Here is a 19,374-nt window from a genome sequence, read left to right as displayed (position 1 = left end):
ACGAAACTACTCTGTGTAAAACTTGTTAACAACAATAAAGGCTTTTTATTTTTATTTATTTATTTTATTAGACATAATAATATACTGAGGACAACTATGTAGGTAATTTTATGTTCAACAAAATTTTATCTGTGGTTACTACCATAGATTGTATTATACGACCAGACAGACTGATGATCATGACCAATTTTGTTTTGTCAATGTGTGTCTTAACTAGTGGTTTAGTTTTTAAAATACTAAACCCCTTATTCATAATAGTCTAACTTAAAGCATTGCTAATTCTCACTCTGTCTTCTTCTATTGACCTTAGTCAGAATAAGAAAAAACACTCCTTAGCGGCTGTTTAAAGTTAGCGGACCATTATGAATAAGAGGGTAAGAAGCCAACCCAAGCGTGGCTGAGTGTTGACGTCTTGTAAATCATAATCAAAATAGTAACATTAGGTTCCCTTTCCTTGTGTGTCTTATCAATTGGCGTTGCGTTCAGACGTATCTTTTTTTTACCGCATTTATCAGGAGAAGCGTTCCGAAGAGCTGTTTGACCTGATTCCTGCCGCCGAATTCCACCTTCGCACGATACGCTATAGATTAGAATATCATCCCCACCACCTGGATGTGGCGTTCCGCCACAGTGCGGTTTTCAAGGAATTTTCTTTCACGTACATCCAAGCTGTGAAATGAGGTTCTCGTGCGTGGTTCCGGAACGATACGACATAGGTACCTTCAAAAAAAGTGCGTACACTTTTCTAAAAGGGCGGCTGCGCTCTTGTGATTCCTCTGATGTTGCAAGATAATGTGATTGATGGGATTTTTTGTGCCTTTAAAGAATGGGTATAGTGTTGTTTTATATATACGTAGATAGGCTACTTTTTGGTAGAGTAGGGACGAGCGTACTGGTCTCCTGGTGGTACCTAAGTGATCACCGCCGCCCGCACTCGCTTGCATTACGAAAGGAATCACTAAAAGCATTGCCGGACTTTTTCGAAGGTGCCGATATTGGAACGCCCTGGAATCACAGCACAAATAAGTTCCTTCCATAGCTCTTCCAAATTCCCTTGAAAATTGCAAGTTTCTTTGTAACGTGTAGTGCAAATGTAGGATTGGGCGGAAGCGAACAGATTAAACAACTTTTCAGCACAGTCCCCGCGATAAATGCGTTATAAGACTTTATTATAATAGGTTTCGACTTGGTTTCAATGAAGTAGGTCATATACAAAACCTACATATTATCCTCTCTGAGTATGGTCCTTTAATGCATAGACGAAGCATTCCTTTTATAAGACCTATTCTTTAAACACTTGAGATACGTCAGCAGTAAGTAAGTTGGTTGGTTGATGGTTGCGAATCTGAAGTGACAGTGGGCAGGGCACAGCTCGATGGACAGATAATCGTTCGGGCTGGAAGACGTAGTGTTGGTAGGATGGACCGACGATCTGGTCAATATCTCCGTAACAGGTTGGATGAGGGAAACTCAGGACCGAGCGTCATGGCGATCTTTTGGGGGAGGCCTTTGTCCACCAGTGGACGTCTTCCGGCTGAAATGATGAAAGATATAGCAAGATTCATGAAAACAATAAATCTTAGCAGTGAGCTATCACAATAGATCACATTGGTCCCAGTGAAACAGGGCTGCACTGAACTGTATTAAGGCCGCTTTACCAAAAATTACAATAAATAGAAATAAGTTTATTCATATCTTCTATTACATACAATTTAATTGGTAAAAAAAGTATGGTAAAGAATATTTAGAGATCATTATCATCATCAGCCGGAAGACGTCAACAGCTCGACAAAGGCCTCTCCCAAAGGTTCTCACGACGATCGGTCCTGCGCTGTCCTCACCGAACCTATTCTAAGTCAATGTTAAATACAGTCAAATAAACTTTATTCAATAAGGCTCCAACTATGCGCTTTTGAATAGTCACTATAAATATTTCTTTTAAATTACTGAATCTACCATATTATGTTGATCAACCTTTAGAGCTTGAATTCATTGCTTTGTGTAAGGATGCTGTGACACGATGGTCGTGATTACTGTCATAATTAGTAATTGCATTCAACAAATACAACGATTTATTAACTATAACAGGTCGACTTGGCTCCACAAGCAGCACCCGTTCACGAGTTGACGCATGGATCAGTCATAGTTCCCTTCGCAAATATTTGAGCTATGCCATTTCAGTGAGCATGACGAACCATCTTGTGGGCGGAACACTGCGTCATCCGGTACGTGGTCGCCCATCGAGGACTTTACTGCCCCAACGGCCATCTGTCCGTCGACCTATATGCCCTGTCATATTTACAGATGGTTAGGTATTAATAGTCGTAACTTCATTCGATCGTAAGTTCGTTAATATTCTGCCTGTGAGTTCAAACATGTGAGTCAGTCGCGGGAGACCTCGCAGAACATTCATCGACCAAATTGGGGACGTTTTGAGAAAAGGAGAGGCCTGAAGCACCCGCGACCGGCGAGCATGTATGAAAAGAGTAATGAATGTAGAGGAAGCGCGTGAGGTTTGTAAGGATAGAAGCAAATGGCATTCTATTGTCTCTGCCTACCCCGACGAGAACAAGGCGTGAGTGTGTGTGTGTGTGTGTGTGTGTGTGTGAGTTCAAACATCAAACGCATCTTTCAGTCATTTAGATTTTTATTTTCGTATCGTCTTGTGAAAATATAGTTAATTACATATAAATATACAGGCATTGTGCACACGTCATTAAACACATTATAAGCATAGACAAATTAATTTACAAAATCAATCAGCTTATAGTCTATTATCACTGGGTAGTTTACAATATCTTAAACAACTATTAAACAATTTACAATAGCTTACTTATATCTAATTTATAATAATATCGGACTGTGGTGCTTTGGCCAAACTCTTTAATAAGTACCTAGTTAATGATAGTTACAGATTTTGTTTCCAAATATAAGTATATTTTATTTGCTTTTTATAAATAGATAGGACATTAGCTATATAGCTTCATATTTATTTTAATATAAGTAGATATAAAATATAAATGGACAGTGAAAAAATTCAATATTAATTAAATTAAAATATAGGAAATTTACTATGCAGAAATTATCGTCGATGCTTAGATAACTTATTAGTCTAGATAGTCTGTGACAGCTGTGAACACACGAAAAACATAGCGGCCAACTGTTAGCATCTATTAGTCGTTAGTAGGACGTAGCTCGTAGATGTCATGAACACTAAAGAAATAAACCTGACGGTCATATGTTGCCTAACAGCAAGACGTATAAATTATCTAAAGTCGTATGCATGAGGGATCATTGTCTTATGTCACTGTCAGTTGAAATGTCATTTGGTTGTGCGCGGAGCCAATATACCAACAAGAAAAAATTATAGCGCTAATTAAAAGACACTGTATCTTTATTAATTGTGACAGATGCCAAAAATTTATAACATAAAGTGCTACGAATTTAGCCCGGTGGCGAAAAGAGGAACTAACGACGCCATCTTGAAATGAATGAATCGAAAATGAAATCGGATCGGATAATCGGTCCAGTAATTACAAGATTTGAACTTATATGTTTAAGTACATGAAACCCCATTTAATTATACATTATTATTGACGACACAAAATGCGATATCGGCGACAGATACGTTTGAAGAACTATAATATTAAGTTATACTCAAAGTCTTACAATAGCGTATAGATAAAAGGAAAGACAAGAGAGAACAGCGTCTCAAAAGTGAATCTAGTGCTACTGTTACCGATTTTGATTGACAGGTCGTAAACACTCAGCCACGCTTGGCATAAGCTCCTTAGTATTTTGACTATAAACCACAATCTAAGTCACGCATTGACAAATCAAAATTGATAACGCAACATCGGGCTGTCAGATAATCTATACGCTACGGCTACTATATATTTTAGGTCTATCGTGATTCGTGATACAACTTATTTTGTAGCAATGTGTTTGCTAAATTAAAATACTTTTTGAAGTTATACTTCTTTATCGTCATGAAAAAATTATGAGAGTGAAATTTTAAGATCCGCGCGCATCACTCTAACACAAAAGTAACAGGTTGAAGTTGGTTCCTAAAATTTTCTGACGTTTGCGTCAATCGTTATTTTTTTTTGGTTTCTTCGTCCATTATTAGGACAGGCAAAGGGTTCAAGCCCATACAGCCGTATTCATTATTTAATAATTAATTGTCAAAGCCATCTTTGCAAGATATTCATAAAATTGTTCTTTCTAAAAACGTAGAATAGCACGAGGCATAAATCATTTTAATGAGTTTTGCTTCGTTAGGCCAAAGAAGTATAACTTCTTGCGTGCATACATACACACTTTTTTAAAATTCAGCATAGACAATACTACTAAATTTGTAAAACTTGATGTATAACGATTATAACATGTTTAACTCATGAAAGAAATATACTTAGCTGTAATTATAAAATATAATCAAATCTGTTATTACTTACTTTCCAGAAGTGGACTGTTGTAGGTACTCAAGTTACTTCTATTACAAATTACAAAAACACGTCTTCTTTTATAAAAAGTAGTTTTGACAAATTATTATTTCTTCCATCAAATAACACGTTTGTCAACTTCACAGTCTGTTTCTTAAGTATGTCATTTATAAACATTCGGACGGCTAAATTTGGCCTCAATATTAGATTAATATAATTATAATTCATATAAACTATGCGTACTGAATTACAAATATAGATTTTACATAAGCGTATATGTGGGTAGCGCTTAAGTGAACTTCTCATTCTGAATTTAATAATTATTATATATATTTTCTTTAAAGCGTCAGGCGGATTTATATAATGTACATAGTCAGGTAGGCACAATGATTTAAGTATTACAATAAACAACTAGTCTCACAATCACGCTCAAAAATTGTCTAAACCAACCTCTACCTACTCGTCTGTTTGGCAGGGTTTTAGTTCATTTGTGTTTCGACTGCGCTTTGAATACAACGCCACGCATATCCTAATTGAAAAAGGGTCGAGTGTCATAATATAACAAAAAAAGTATTTTAAATTAACAAAATTGTGTACCTTTCTTTATGTTTTTAATCATTTTGCTAAATAATTACATTTCAATTGCTTAAACAAAAAGCTTAAAATGAGCATATACAATAGCTTTTTGAACATTACTGCCACGAAATAAGGTATTAATTTGAATGAAGTTTTTAATCTTATCTGTATAAGTAAATGTATACATATATATGTACAACGCCACTCGCACATTTTTTGACGACCTTTTAATAGGCGATTGGGAGTCTAGTTGATTATTGTACGTCAATGAAGTATTAGTTAAGATTGAATGAAGAGTTCCCTAAGCGCGGTAGGGTCAGTACGCTGCGGCTGCCCCAGAGTGATGCATCAGGTGATGATGATGATAAGACTCCTGGGTAGGACACCACCATTCTGGTACCCCGTGGGGCACTGAAGGAGGCTGTTGGTACTGACTCCAGTGACTGCTATAGCCAAGCTTGTTATCCATACCGTTACCAATGTTCGTTAGCGTTGGTTGATGATGAGGTGGTGCAGGCGGTCTCTCGTATGTTTTATGATCGTGTGGGTTCAGGTATTTGTCGTTAAGGCTTTCTAGTTTGTCGGTGATGGTTGGTTGATGTTGGTGATGGATTGGTTGTGGTGGGATTGGTTGGGGTATAGGCGCTGCAGGGCTGGCGGCTCCCGCTGTTACGCTGACACTACCAGCTGATGATGAGTCATCACCGTCGCTGTCGTATCGAGGTGATGCATCACCGGCAGCTCCGTGAACCTTCATATGCTTCCGCAGCGATGATGGATGAGTGTAAGACTTGTCACAGCCCTGGACACGACAGTTGTACGGCTTGTCGGACGTGTGGACGTGTGAATGTTTTTTTCTGTCCGACGAGTTTGCGAAGCGACGGTCACAGCCGGCGTATTCACATTTGAATGGTTTTTCACCTGTGAAAGAAAAAAAAATATATTTAAAAACATAAGGGCGTATTCACAGGTAAAAGAAATATAAATACTGGTTTACTTTCTATCTTTGCAGTAATAAATAGGTGCTAACATTTTTTTTCGAAACAATAGGTACATCAGAATATCTGACCGATGTTTGAAGAGGGATATGTCACAGGAGTCAGAATAATTTGGATTTAGTGACTATTATTTACTTTGCCCTATTTATTGTAATAGATTATTTAAATTTAAAATCTTTATACGATAATTAAACCATATGTAATAATATCTACATTGGCTACATTCGAAGACAAGAGGTTTATATTAAGAGAATTGGCAACGATGATAAGCCAATGCCCTATTCAAATAGTGAAGAACACAGACGCACAAAACTGCATAACTGTAAATTTTGTCATATAATAATAATAATAGTTGACACACTCCACACATATTGTCTATGCCCAAATTAGGCTTATCAAACATAGTCTGTCGACATATAATGATATATAATTAGTCTGGCCATAAATACTGTTACAATAAAAAATAAACAAAATATTACATTTGAATTTGGAATCCGTCATATTTATATGATTGTTCATTGAGTTTTCTCATTTCGGCGCCAATACTACCTACAATATTTTGCGATATTAAAATGGATTGCATGATCACATGATTTTATCATTCTCTTATTTTATAAGTCACAAGGGGGGGGCCCCCCCGGGCACGCATTTTAGCACTTTGGAAGTGTCTCTCGCGCAAACTATTCAGTTTAGTTATTGGAAACCTCAATATCATTTCCGAAGACCTATCCATAGATCCCAACATTCATGGGTTTTTGAGGAAAAAAAAGAATTTTTGAGTTTCAGTTCTAAGTATGGGGAACCCCCAAAATATATTGTTTTTTTTTTTTGTGTGAAAATCTTAATGCGATTCACAGAATACACCTATTTACCAAGCTTCAACAGTATAGTTGTTATAGTTTCGGAAAGAATTAGACACTACATTATAGAGGTTTCATCAATCCGATAGTTTTTGACAAATAAAAACTTATAAAATAAAAACTTAAAAATAAAATTATAGTTGAATTTTGACCTCCGTGCAACCACTAGTATGCTTGAACTCATAAATTAATTTATTTAAACAACCTAAATTCTAATTAAAACATGTAAAAATAAACATCGTATGATTATTTTGAATCGATCGAAGTAATGTTATCAACAATCCTTTCTTGTAAGCAATAAACCTACAGTGCCTGCAAACGCGTACGTGAAGCCAATCACGTAATAAATAACGCGATTGGTCCGTTGTTTACAGTTTACGAGCTCAAATAAATATTCGTAACAATTGCACGGGATACTTAACAGAACAATAAATCATCTTTATAAGAAGACTTTGTCACAATGTCGTGAGTGAAGTGAACAAAATGACCGTTGAAAGATTTGAAACCTTATGTTAAGAGAGCAGAATTTATATTTGATTGTCACTGAAAAGACAAGTAAGTTTTACTTCCAATGCATCCCATGATGTGATGATTAAGGTGAACAATGGTGTTAATCTGTTAGGTTTGTAAAAACTACCCCTTTTTCGCCTGCTGGTGTTTTGTGCTGTTTGTTTGTTTTTAAATAACAGTACATTAATAGTTTTAACGGTTTTACAAACCTTTGTTTAACTGTCGAATGTACTATCTGAAAAGCTTAAGTTAATATTTATAGAGCCTCTTTCTGCAACCGATAAAAACAGGCCAGATGTACTACTTTAGTGTGCGTGACATGCTACGTCTTACACTTGGTTTTTTTTTATGGAAAAGGAGAACAAATGAGTGTACGGGTCACTTGGTGTTAAGTGATTACCGCTGCCCACATTATCTCGCATCACCAGAGGAATCACAGGAGCACTGCCAGCCTTTAGCCAGGTGTACGCGCTTTTTTAAGGCGCTTTCCACCGCACAAGGAAGTTCATCCACAGCTTTTTAGTACGTGGAAGAAAGCTCCTAGAAAACCGCACTGTGGATCCAGATAGGGGATGATATCCTAATTTGTGGCGTGTCGTGCGAAGGTGAGATTCGGCGACAGGAATCAGGTGAAACAGCTCTTTGGTTTATATGTATGTCATTTTGTGTTTGTGTGCGTGCATTACTCAATATAGAGGGTAACAGTCCACATAAATATTTTTCGACGTTTTCACAACTGTCACAATCTACCTAGATGTATATAAATGATCTAAAGTTGAATGCATATTTAGAAGCAAATAAAATCGGTTTGAATGAACGTACACAAATTTTAACATATTAGTTAGGATTTTATTTATGAGTAACGGAATACAATAAAAAATACAGATTAATTTTTTCTGAAGCGAATCTCTACAATAGAGTCTAAATATTCTTGCAATTTTGATACGTCATTGACACAGTTTTTGTAACACTTTTTGCGGTGGCGATGCTTTCCAAAACTCGTGTATTGTGATAAATTCCTCACGGGTTCAGCGAATCGTATGTGATGAGAATGTAATACAATAAAAATAGTATTGGGCTGAAGGCGCGGTTAGTGCGGCCGACCAACAATACTCTTTTCTTTGTTATGTTTACAAATAAACCTCTTCGGGTGTAATTCTGTATTGTATTTGAAACTTGAGGCTCTCCGGTGAAGACGCACAGATGCTAATCTCAAGTGTCTGTTAGCACAGCAATAATAGACCTTTTGAAAGCTCTTATACCGCAAGTTTTGTTACTATATCGTAACACTGAATGAATGTATCACACATTCGAAGGCTTATTTTGAACGATACTTCCTTTGACACACAAATAGCCATTATAATATCGAAATAAGAGAAAAAATCAAACGACACAGCGATTGGAATCTTGTTTTCGTGTCTTTATGTGATTTTATTAAATCGCGATAAAATCCGAATGCAACTCGTAAGGTTTCCGATTTTTATGTTTTATTTTAGCTAATAACTTACTAAGTTGCGGTTTAATGAGCTTGACACGAGATAAAAGAGGCGAAAACATGTGTTGCCTTCTTAATTGCTAATCGAGTGTCTCATCTCCGCTCACAAAAACTCTTAACGACAAAATTCTATCGGGAATTTGATCTGGAATCTTCGCACGCGCCAAGGTCATGGGGTTTGTCGCTTGTCTACCACGACATAATAGTCCCGATAAGTAACATATTAAGTTTCATCTTGATGTAGTAGACGTTAAGTTAATGTTACTTTTATTGGTCTCGTCTGGCACCATCGTTAGTAATTATAACTTCCTGGTACACAAATCATTCAAATTAGATATTTTGATAGCAGTCGTTATAACTTAACATAAAATGGGACATTAATCGGACAGATACGAATCATTTTAAATAACAAATATTTAAGAGGAAAATTGGCCTTTTTAGAGTTCCGTATCTCAAAAGAATAAAACTCAACCATTATATCACTTTGTTGTCTGTCAGTCTGTCTGTCCGTCCTTTATCTCGGAAACGCGTGGAGGTATCGAGTTGAAGTTAAAACGATATACTCAAGTCTACAGTCTTTTAAAAGCTGTGAGAAAATTAAACTTCTAAGTTAACGTAAAAATAAGATACGGTCATATGTCGTAAAAAAAAATATATTTCGACACTCTCAAGTATATGGAAAAGTCTGAAAACTGTATAGTTTTATTGTATGTTTATATGCAAATGTATATTTGTATTTTTTTTTGTTTTTTATTTTTATTTTTATAAATTATTTTTAGCATTCGTTATACAAATTATTTAAGTTTTCTTTAGTGTTAATTCCGCCAATATTTGTCTTTAAAACAATTCGACACGTGCTTCGCCTCTACACGAGGCATCCTCAGGACGTGTTGTCTCGCCAAAATCTGGCACGAGACTAAGTCTCGTGCCTCGTATTGGCGGAATTAACACTAAAGAAAACTTAAATAATTTGTATAATTATGGATTTCCGCAAAGTAACGCCTTATTCAATAAATTTTCTTTAGCATTCGTTGTTTAATTTAGTAATGCTGTGAGTTCCAGTTTATCAAGGCATAAAAGGCATTTATATTCTCAAAATTGACTACTTTAGAATTCTTTTTGACGTCATTTCTATTATTGCTACCGCTTCCGAAACCAATGGAGCTCTGAGAGAGAAGAAACTACTTTGCACTCTTTTTAATAAAATATACAAAATATTGTTATCTCATTATTATTGCTATAAAGTAAACATAATCTAGTCCCAGGCTATCCGATCACTTAGATATTCAGCTGTGGAGTAGTAGGATTTACGGCAGAGCCATTTTTTAGTAAAACATTATAGATAATGAACAGCGGTTGGGACTTTATAAAGTGTATACATTTACCCTTAAAGCTATTATGTAACTTATGAAGCCTACTACTAGTCACAAGCAATATCTAGTTGGTAAGCCAAAATTATTTATTGATTAACTCTTTAGGTTGTAGGTATCTATAGTTAATGCTTGTAAAGCTGTGTGAATGAATATATTTAATCCATAGAGTGTATTAAATTTATGTGAAAATAAAAACAGAAATGACATGAAGCTGGAACGCGGTCGTGAATTCGTTGCATGCCACGTCGCGACGCGGGGCAGGATCAGATACTTATCTTAAACGCCTGTATCACCCAACACACACACTTTTTACCATCGATGTTGGTTTTATCTCGATTTTCGATGGTTTTCGACTTTTTTTAATGCCAGCTGCGGAGGTCATTTGATGGTAGGTCATCCGTATGAGTAGAATATTCTTTTGGGTTCCGTAACCCGTATAAGATCACTTTGTTTTCCAGCCATCTGTCTGTCTGTCTATCAAGACCCTTTATCTCGGAAACGCGCGGCAGTATCGAGTTGAAATTGAAGCGATAAACTGAAATCTACAGTCTTTTTTTTCTATGATAAAATCAAACTTCTAAGTTAAGGAAAAAAAGATACGGCCGCTAACGTTGCAAAACCATTTAAGAGAATCTAAATTTATAGGGTATTTTCGGAAAATACTTGAATAACATTACAAACATAATAGGTATATGGAGGAACCACGTAATACTTCAAGCTGGTCCACATTCTAGCGCTCTACAAAGCGCAGGTTGGGCCACATCATATGGAGTATAGCTGTCATCTCTGGTCTGGCGCACCCCAGTATCAGCTCGACCCATTTGACCGCGTGCAAAGCAGAGCAGCTCGAATTGTCGAGAATTCAGTGCTCTGTGAACGGCTCGATCACTTGGAGTTGCGTAGACGTCGCTTCATTGTGTGTCTTCTACCGCATTTATCGAGGGAGTCGTCTGAAGAGCTGATTCACCTGATTCTTGCCGCCGACTTCCACCTTCACACGACGTACCACAAATGAGAATATCATCCCCACCACCCAGATGTGTGGTGTTCCTCAACAGTATGGTTTTCAAGGAACATTCTTCTACGTACAACCAAGCTGTGGAATGAGCTTCCTAGTTCGATGACAACGCTTCTGTGATTCCTCTGGTGTAATAAGAATGTGGGCGGCGGTGGTCACTTAAGACGAGGTGTACGATTGTTTTTTCTCCTTTTAAATAAAAAAAACAGACAGGATTCCTACATCAAATCGTACTTGTCCATTAAAATTTCTGGCTCACATAATTAAATTCTCATCTATTATTAACTTGTAAAACCTAATTTAAATAATTACACAGTATTGAATTACTGGCAGCTAAGAGCAACTTTGCTGTAAAAACATGCTTTTTAGTAATAGCACTACCGCGGTGTAACATGACACCAACGGCCTTTGCTCCCGAATTATCTTAACGGTGTTAGGTGTGTTTAGAAAACAAACATTCATGTCAAATATCAAATTCTTTTAAATGGGACGATGATTTGCGTTTCCGCACCGCTGTTGTGGACATACAGTCTATTAGTTTTATTTATAACTAACTGATACGACAGACGTTGTTCTGTACATAATAAATAAAAAAAAAAATGTGTATATGCACACAAGAAGTTATACTTCTTTTGCCTAACAAAGCAAAATTCATAAAATTATTTATTCCTCGTGCTATTCTACGTTTGTAGAAAGAACTATTTTCTAAAAATCTTGCAACGATGGCTTTGAGAATTAACTATTAAATAACGAATACGGCTGTACGGGCTTGAACCCTTTGCCCATCCTAATAATGGACGAAGAAACCAAAAAATAAATTAAGAATGTGGCAAATGTCAATAATAAGCAAAACAAGTGTTGTAAAAAAAAATACGAGTCCCAAATCGAAATAAAAACTATCCTATCTCTCAAGTTAGACTGAACTGCACTCCATGGAGTAATCCTCATTAGAATCCGTTCATTAGTATAGGTGTTCACTGGAAACAAACATCAGAACACTGGATTTATATATGTTACTAGCTGACCCAGCAAACGTTGTATTGCCGATATTAAAATCGCGATACAAAAGTAACTGTTGATCGTAGATGGGTGAAAATTTGAAGTTGTATGTATTTAAAAAAAAAAACAAAAAAATTTCAAAAAAAAAACGTGTGGACCACCCTTAAAGTTTAGGGGGATGAAAAATAGATGGTGTCCGATTCTCAGACCTACCCAATATGCATTCAAAATTTCATGAGAATCGGCCAAGCCATTTCGGAGGTGTTCAATGTTTAACACCATGACACGAGAATTTTATATATTAGAAAATAAATAAAACCAAAGTGTGTTTTAATAATATATATAAAGTACGTATTTTTCTGTTTGCTTCTATTTTCAGTAAAAGGACGCACACTAAAACAAAATGACTGACGTATCGCGAGTGTAAGACGAAGCTGCCATGCACACTAGAGTAAAAAACATGGCCTGTTTTCATCCGTTGTCTAATAGCAAGAGGCTCTATCTATACATAATGATCTAAGATGGCAGTGAATCTGTCAATATGATATTGGGCCATCGAGACTTTCCGTGAGTAATTTCCATAAAAAACGATTTATAAGAAATGTCTAGTTGAAAGTTCATTTATCTTTGAACCAATAACAGCTAGTTCCAGTTGTATATTATTGAATGTAGCTATTAGTTTTGGGGTCAGACAAACATGGGCCTTGGTTCGATTCGGCTCCACAATACAGCCAGTCATCGTTCACTCATTAACCGCTTGTCGACCGAGATTGAATTAGTTCGGATAAACCCTATTATCTAATAGCTAATAACCGATTAAAACAATATATTTAAATTGAGATACATAAATGATTTATGTAATGCGAACTGTTCTTTAATTTTATTGAGTTGTGTGTGTTTTAATAGCGATGTAATCATTATGTTTTGATAATTATACAGGGGTAAAAGACATTAGATTACTGAATTTAAGTGGTGTTTTTTTATGAAAGAAAAAGGATGCTTATTTTAATATTTACACACAATCCACAGCTCTTAAAAATATTTAAAAAATACATATTAATATGATATGATCTGACAGCCAAAAGGGGATTAACATTTTAAAGGCCTGAATTTTAAGCAATCAACACAGTAAAACACCATGATTGCATTCAGTATGTTTCAGTATATATATTTACGTACACAAATATATGTGTGTGTGTGTGTGTGTGTGTATTGTTCTTATATGATAAATACACAGGATTTAAACTATGAAAAGATAAACACTAATTAACTAATTTTGAAATAAATGACTATACGATATAATATATATTATACGATCATAAAATTATGTTTCGACTAATATTCTTAATATCTTATTTTTGAATTTGAATTATGATAGTTTTGACGTTTGATTCAACTTATACCTTGGATGAATTAACTACTGGCCACGAAACTCAATATAAATGTATGAAATTTTAGTACTTTTAGCTCCGATTCGGTCACATTCCACCATAACATGGCATGGCTCCTCAATCCTACCACACTTTTCCCAAAAAGATAAATAAATTTAAATGTTTTATAAAAAAAATGGCTCTGTCGGAAATCCTATTAATCCACAGCTGAATATAGCAAAAGCAATGACAGTACAGTATTGTACATTTTTATTAAAAAGAGCGCAAAAAAAGAATGCTCGGAGAGCTTTTTGCGCCGAATTTTCTCTTTCGTCATTTGTTTCTGAAGCGGTAGTAATATCTAGTATATTAGGAATGACATCAAAAAGAATTCTAAAGGAATCAATTTTAAGAATTTTTCCGGATCCAAGGCTTAAACTGTTATAATACCATTCATATCAGTGTTTTCAGAACCACGTTTGTGGTAATTAATTGTTTTTGTATCGTTTAGAACTATGGTCTATGTATGGTATGTGTATGGTATATTATATTCTTACATTGGTATCGAATTACTTCTGAGTATTTATAAAATTCGTATATAATAGTGATTTCGGTATTTAGTGATCTTATATTTTATCTAGGGATTCGACGATACAGCACATCTCTGTGAGGAGTTCGCGCTTTTGTTGAGTCTAAAATAAACTGTCAAATACAAAAATAAACAATTTTAATATGAAATGAGATATATATTATATATCTATACTAATCTTTTTATTGTTAGATATTTACAATACCTCAAATAGGGAATGTCAAATGCAATTGTAAAGTTGAAAAGAATTCGCAAGAAAATTGTTCTTTTAAATATCAATATCCGGACGACCGAGCCTTGCTCGGATTTTTAAGAATGTACAAAACTTGAACAAAAAAAAAACTAGGTAATAGGACATCTGGATTCGAACCGGGGTCTTCTGCTTTCCGGATCACCCAATGTCCCATCTGAGCTATAATAGTCTTGTATATAGTAGCGAAATTTACCTTTGTATTCTAATGTTATTGTAGCTGTTTCTCATTCAAACATGGATAAAACCATTTTTTTTAAATTGAAACCTAGCTAGATCGATTTATCACCCCCGAAATCCCCTGCATACTTAATTTTATGAAAATCGTTGGAGCCGTCCGAGATTCAGATTATATATATACAAGAATTGCTCGTTTAAAGATATAAGATATATATAAATATGTAAAATTTACATCAAGTCATGAGTTAAACGATTCAAAAGAAAATAATCAAAAATAAATAATATTAAATTACTATATAATATTATGGAATAATAATTGTTTAAAAATCGAAGGGACATGGGAATAACAACTGCACTTTATGACTTCATATAAGTCAAAATACTTCAGTATCGAACTCCCGACCCATCACACTAAAACCATACCTACTCGACCAGGCCCAAAATCAATACATCAATAGTTTAAAATACAGCATTCAAACGCAAACTGACAGACGACATGTTACCCAGAAATCGATATTTCTCTCCCGAGCTGTTTAAAAATGAATGTACACATAATGATTTATGATCGCCCTTTATCCGAAACGTATTTCAAATTAGAAAGATATATTAATATCTTCATTTTTTCCACTTCTCGAAGAATACGGGGCCTTGTGTACAAAAAGAATGCACGGCCCGGCCCAATGAGCGTGTGACAAGGTGCTTTATGCGGACGATTATGAGCGGACCGAATAATGTTCAAAACCCGATAAATATCTGCCAACTCATACAAAAGCAACCCATTAAAAGTATAATAGTAAATGTAGCAACAACATACGAAACGCACAGTCATCGCTGTAAACACTAAATTAATGAAACCATTTTCATTGTCTATGTAAGCATATATCTATAATTGATGAATTTATGATACTTTTTTTATGGATGAGGGAGACAATTCACACACAGACACAGTCTACCTAGACGTATAAATTATCTAAGTCTAAATAGATTATCTATTTCTGCTGCGAAGCAGTAATGTGTAAGCATTGCTGTGTTTCGGTCTGAACAGCGCCGTAGCTAGTGATATTACTGTGCAAATGAGACTTAACATCTTATTTATGTCTCAAGGTGACGAGTGCAATTGTAGTGCCACTCAGAATTTTTGGGGTTTTCAAGCATCCTGAATGGCATTGCATTATAATAGTTAGGGCGTATCAATTACCACCAGCTGAACGTCCCGCCCGTCTCGTCCCTTATTTTCATAAAAAAAGTACATAATAAACAAGATTCAAGACAAGAGCCCGTAACTTAGTCTTCATTGTTTGTACTTATGTTCATTACCTTACCTCCATTACATAAGATAATTAGATTAGGGTTTCCAAACTCGGTATTACGAGTGCGGGATTCCGCGGGATATGCAGGATTACCTACAGAGAAGCAGAAGAAGTAGTCTGGCGGATGACACCCAGGACAAGTTTTCTACCTAAACATTCCACCTGAACAAATCTAAGTATCTGTTCAGGTGGATTAAATTCGCCATTTTGAAAACGTCCTTTTGTTTCGTAGTGAAAAGTGCAAATAAAATGACGCAATCACTTAAAGGTAATTTACGGCTAATTATCTAAAAGCTTTTATTTGTTTGGCAATTAAAAAAATTATCACTAACGACACTGCGACTTGAAAACATAAGTTCATAACGATTTCGATACAATTATAACTATGGTATTTATTTCAGATTAGGGATTGGTCTCGTGTTGTTGTGTCGCGCAGCGGAGATCAATCCTCAATCTAAGATTTTTATATTAATCTTTTGGATCTTATAACATGTCAGAACTAAAATTAGAACGCTATAAACGTCAACAAATGAAGACAAAACTACGAGCGCAGCATAATTTCAATGATAATATTATATTGTTTTTTTTTTTTTGTTCAACACTGCACGGAATGAGCATTCAGCCATTTTATCGTTGAACTCCAATAGCGCATGGATAAATAATGAAAAATGTGCAAAGAAATACAAATGCAAATGCAAAAAAATATCTTAGTTACTTACTTACTTAACTAGTGTTAATTCTCCATTATTTGTCTTTAAACAATTCGACACGTGTTTCGTCTTTACTGCTACTACGTGTAGGTACGTATTGTCACGTGTAGAGGCGAAACACGTGTCGTATTGTTTAAAGACGAATATTGGAGAAATTAACACTAGAGAAGACTCAAATCATTTGAATAATTATGGATTTCCGTAAAGTAACGCCTACTTCAATTTTTTTTTAAGTAATTCATTATTAAACTTAAGAATGGAGGATGCAAATTATATAAATATCTTTAATTGATTTTCATCACAAGCTGATCAGCCAAGCTCAATATTTTCGTTTTTTTTGAGGTCTTGTTTTAAAATATTTTTTTACATTTTAGAAATCAATAAGAAGTAAACATTATTTTAGATATATGGACATTTATAGGTAAAGTATGGCCTTGGTATTTTGTAATAATACATGTACCTACACAATAATATATCTATATACCCATAATTATAGTTTTAATAATAATAATAAATCATTTATTTCAGGCATTCGATTGTAAGATACATAATAGCTTTAAGGGTAAATGTATACACTTTTATAATAAAGTCCCAGCCACTAGTCCAGGCATTATCTATAAATAAATTTAAATGTTTTATTAAAAAATGGCTCGGTCGTAAATCCTACTTACTCCACATCTGAATATCTAAGTGATCCGACAGCCTGGGACTAGTTTATGATTATTTTATAGCAATGGCAACTGAACATTGTATATTTGATTTCAAAGAGCGCAAAAAAAAATACTGGGAGAGTTTCTTACAACGCTTCTTCTCTCTCAGAACGCCATTTGTTTCCGAAGCGATAGTAGAATCTAGTGTATTAGAAATGACATCAAAAAGAATTCTAAAGGAATGAATTTTGAGAAAATAAATGCCTTTTATGCCTTTTTACACCCACAGAACCACAAACAATCAACGACTTAAATATTATACCTAATGTATATACCTAAGTGACGAACGACAGTTTTATAATAAATCCAATTTAGTTAATATTATGTACAGGAAACATTTATTAAATTATCTTTTGAAATAAATAAAACGCACTTGGATATAATGATCACGTTTAAATTTATGCTAAATTAATTTTGCAATCGTAAAATAAACTTCATAGTAATAATTTTGCTTTAATAGCTATAAGATTAAGTGCCGCATTCGGTTGTCTGTCCAATAGTAAATTGAGCTGCCATTGCTTCGTGTGGACACCCTTTAAACACTATCTATCCTTTTCTATTTTAGACAATTATCTATTTAAATATAATCATATTACAAAGAGATTATATTTGTTACTATCTGCTTATATCTGGCATGGCGTATCTGTGGTAATCTAATTAGAATGAACATTGTCATTAATTTCATTATTATCTTAAAATTTGAATTAAGATAATAGGGCATTATTATATTATACAAAAAGATTTTATTTTAATAACGAAGTATATATTATCGCAAGCAATTTTTGGAGATTTTTTGTAAGTATAGGGGTTTTATTGGGGGGGGAGCCTATCTCGAGGCTCATCACATTTTCACAACTAGCTCAGCTCGGTCTAAGTCCTGTAGTTAATAACAAGTACGCACTTTTGATTTTAGCTCAGTTCGAAAATCTATATTAGTGATATTTCTGAGGTTTTTTTATTTTTTTTTAACGGCCATTCCCAATATACTATCTACAAATAGAGATAAATTACTACCTTCTACTGTGTCAGTAATTAGCTGTCAATAATCTGAAGCTGTCCCAATATACCCGATACGTCATTCATATCGCCTTATATTGGGACGCGTTAATTGCAATTTCCATAAAAACTTCTTCTTTCATATTAGGAAATTGACTTGAGATGTCGCTCTTGTCAATTTCCTAATATGCAAATATTGGGGTTGAGCAGGATATCAACTGTAAAGTAGATCCTGTAGATGAAGCCACAACCTGAGAGTTGAACAAAGCAAACAGAATTTTATAACGAGGCGGTACTCGAACGGTTAGCCCAGTTGGTTAGAGCACCGGCACGGAACTCCGGAGGTCGTAGGTTCGAATCCCGCATCGTTCATAAAATTTTGTTTTTCAAATGTTATTTGTGTATTAATCCTAGAAGTGAGGGTTATCACTTTAAAAACATAACATATTGTTTAGATTTCTTACTTTTGTCAGTCACTGAAACTAAGTTTATGTCACTAGCAGACATAGGCGTGAAATAGATATTAATAAATATAAAAATGATATAAAATATAAATAATAACAATAAATTCCAAAATCCAGAAGAAACTATTAATATGTTAGATTAAGGCTAATTTTGTTATAACTAAATACAGTAGGACCCTTAAGTAGGGAATATATAAATTGACAGAATTGGTATTACAAGAATCTCACAACTTTTTACAGTAGAAGAACTGAGTTTCGAGACTTGGTATTTTTTGTAAGCCCGGTTACGCTCTTGTGATTCCCGTTTTTTTTTTAATTTTATTTATTTACAGCATTGGTAGTAAGACCATCAGCTCAAACGAAAATACAATAAAAGAAGAATTTTGAAATCATTTTTCTTTTCAATAAAATCGATTTATACAAGAAAACTCGTTACGTTATGGGCAAAAAAAAATCTTGTAACCAGTTGACCCGACCCGTACGCCTGCCTAAAAAAAAGGTACTGAACAGAAAAAAAAATGATA

The 19,374-nt window shown here is 34.7% G+C and overlaps 1 protein-coding gene and 1 long non-coding RNA gene across 2 annotated transcripts in view; one reads left to right on the top strand and one right to left on the bottom strand.

Annotated features, from left to right (window-relative positions):
- Positions 1-19,374, top strand: part of LOC126971223 (uncharacterized) — a 274,489-nt gene that overhangs the window by 102,893 nt on the left and 152,222 nt on the right. The window lies entirely within an intron of this gene.
- The window catches only part of LOC126971213 (zinc finger protein ZIC 4), a 48,547-nt gene continuing 31,802 nt past the window's right edge, over positions 2,630-19,374 (bottom strand). Inside the window, exon 3 of the mRNA XM_050817395.1 lies at positions 2,630-5,939. Coding sequence (XP_050673352.1) covers positions 5,335-5,939 — 605 coding nt within the window. The 3' untranslated portion in view covers positions 2,630-5,334. The remainder of the gene's footprint in view (positions 5,940-19,374) is intronic.

This window comes from Leptidea sinapis, chromosome 23 (assembly GCF_905404315.1).
Source record: "Leptidea sinapis chromosome 23, ilLepSina1.1, whole genome shotgun sequence".
NCBI classification, from domain to species: domain Eukaryota; kingdom Metazoa; phylum Arthropoda; class Insecta; order Lepidoptera; family Pieridae; genus Leptidea; species Leptidea sinapis.
The sequence above is the reverse complement of the archived record's forward strand: the minus strand, read 5'-3'. Positions and strand labels throughout refer to the sequence as shown.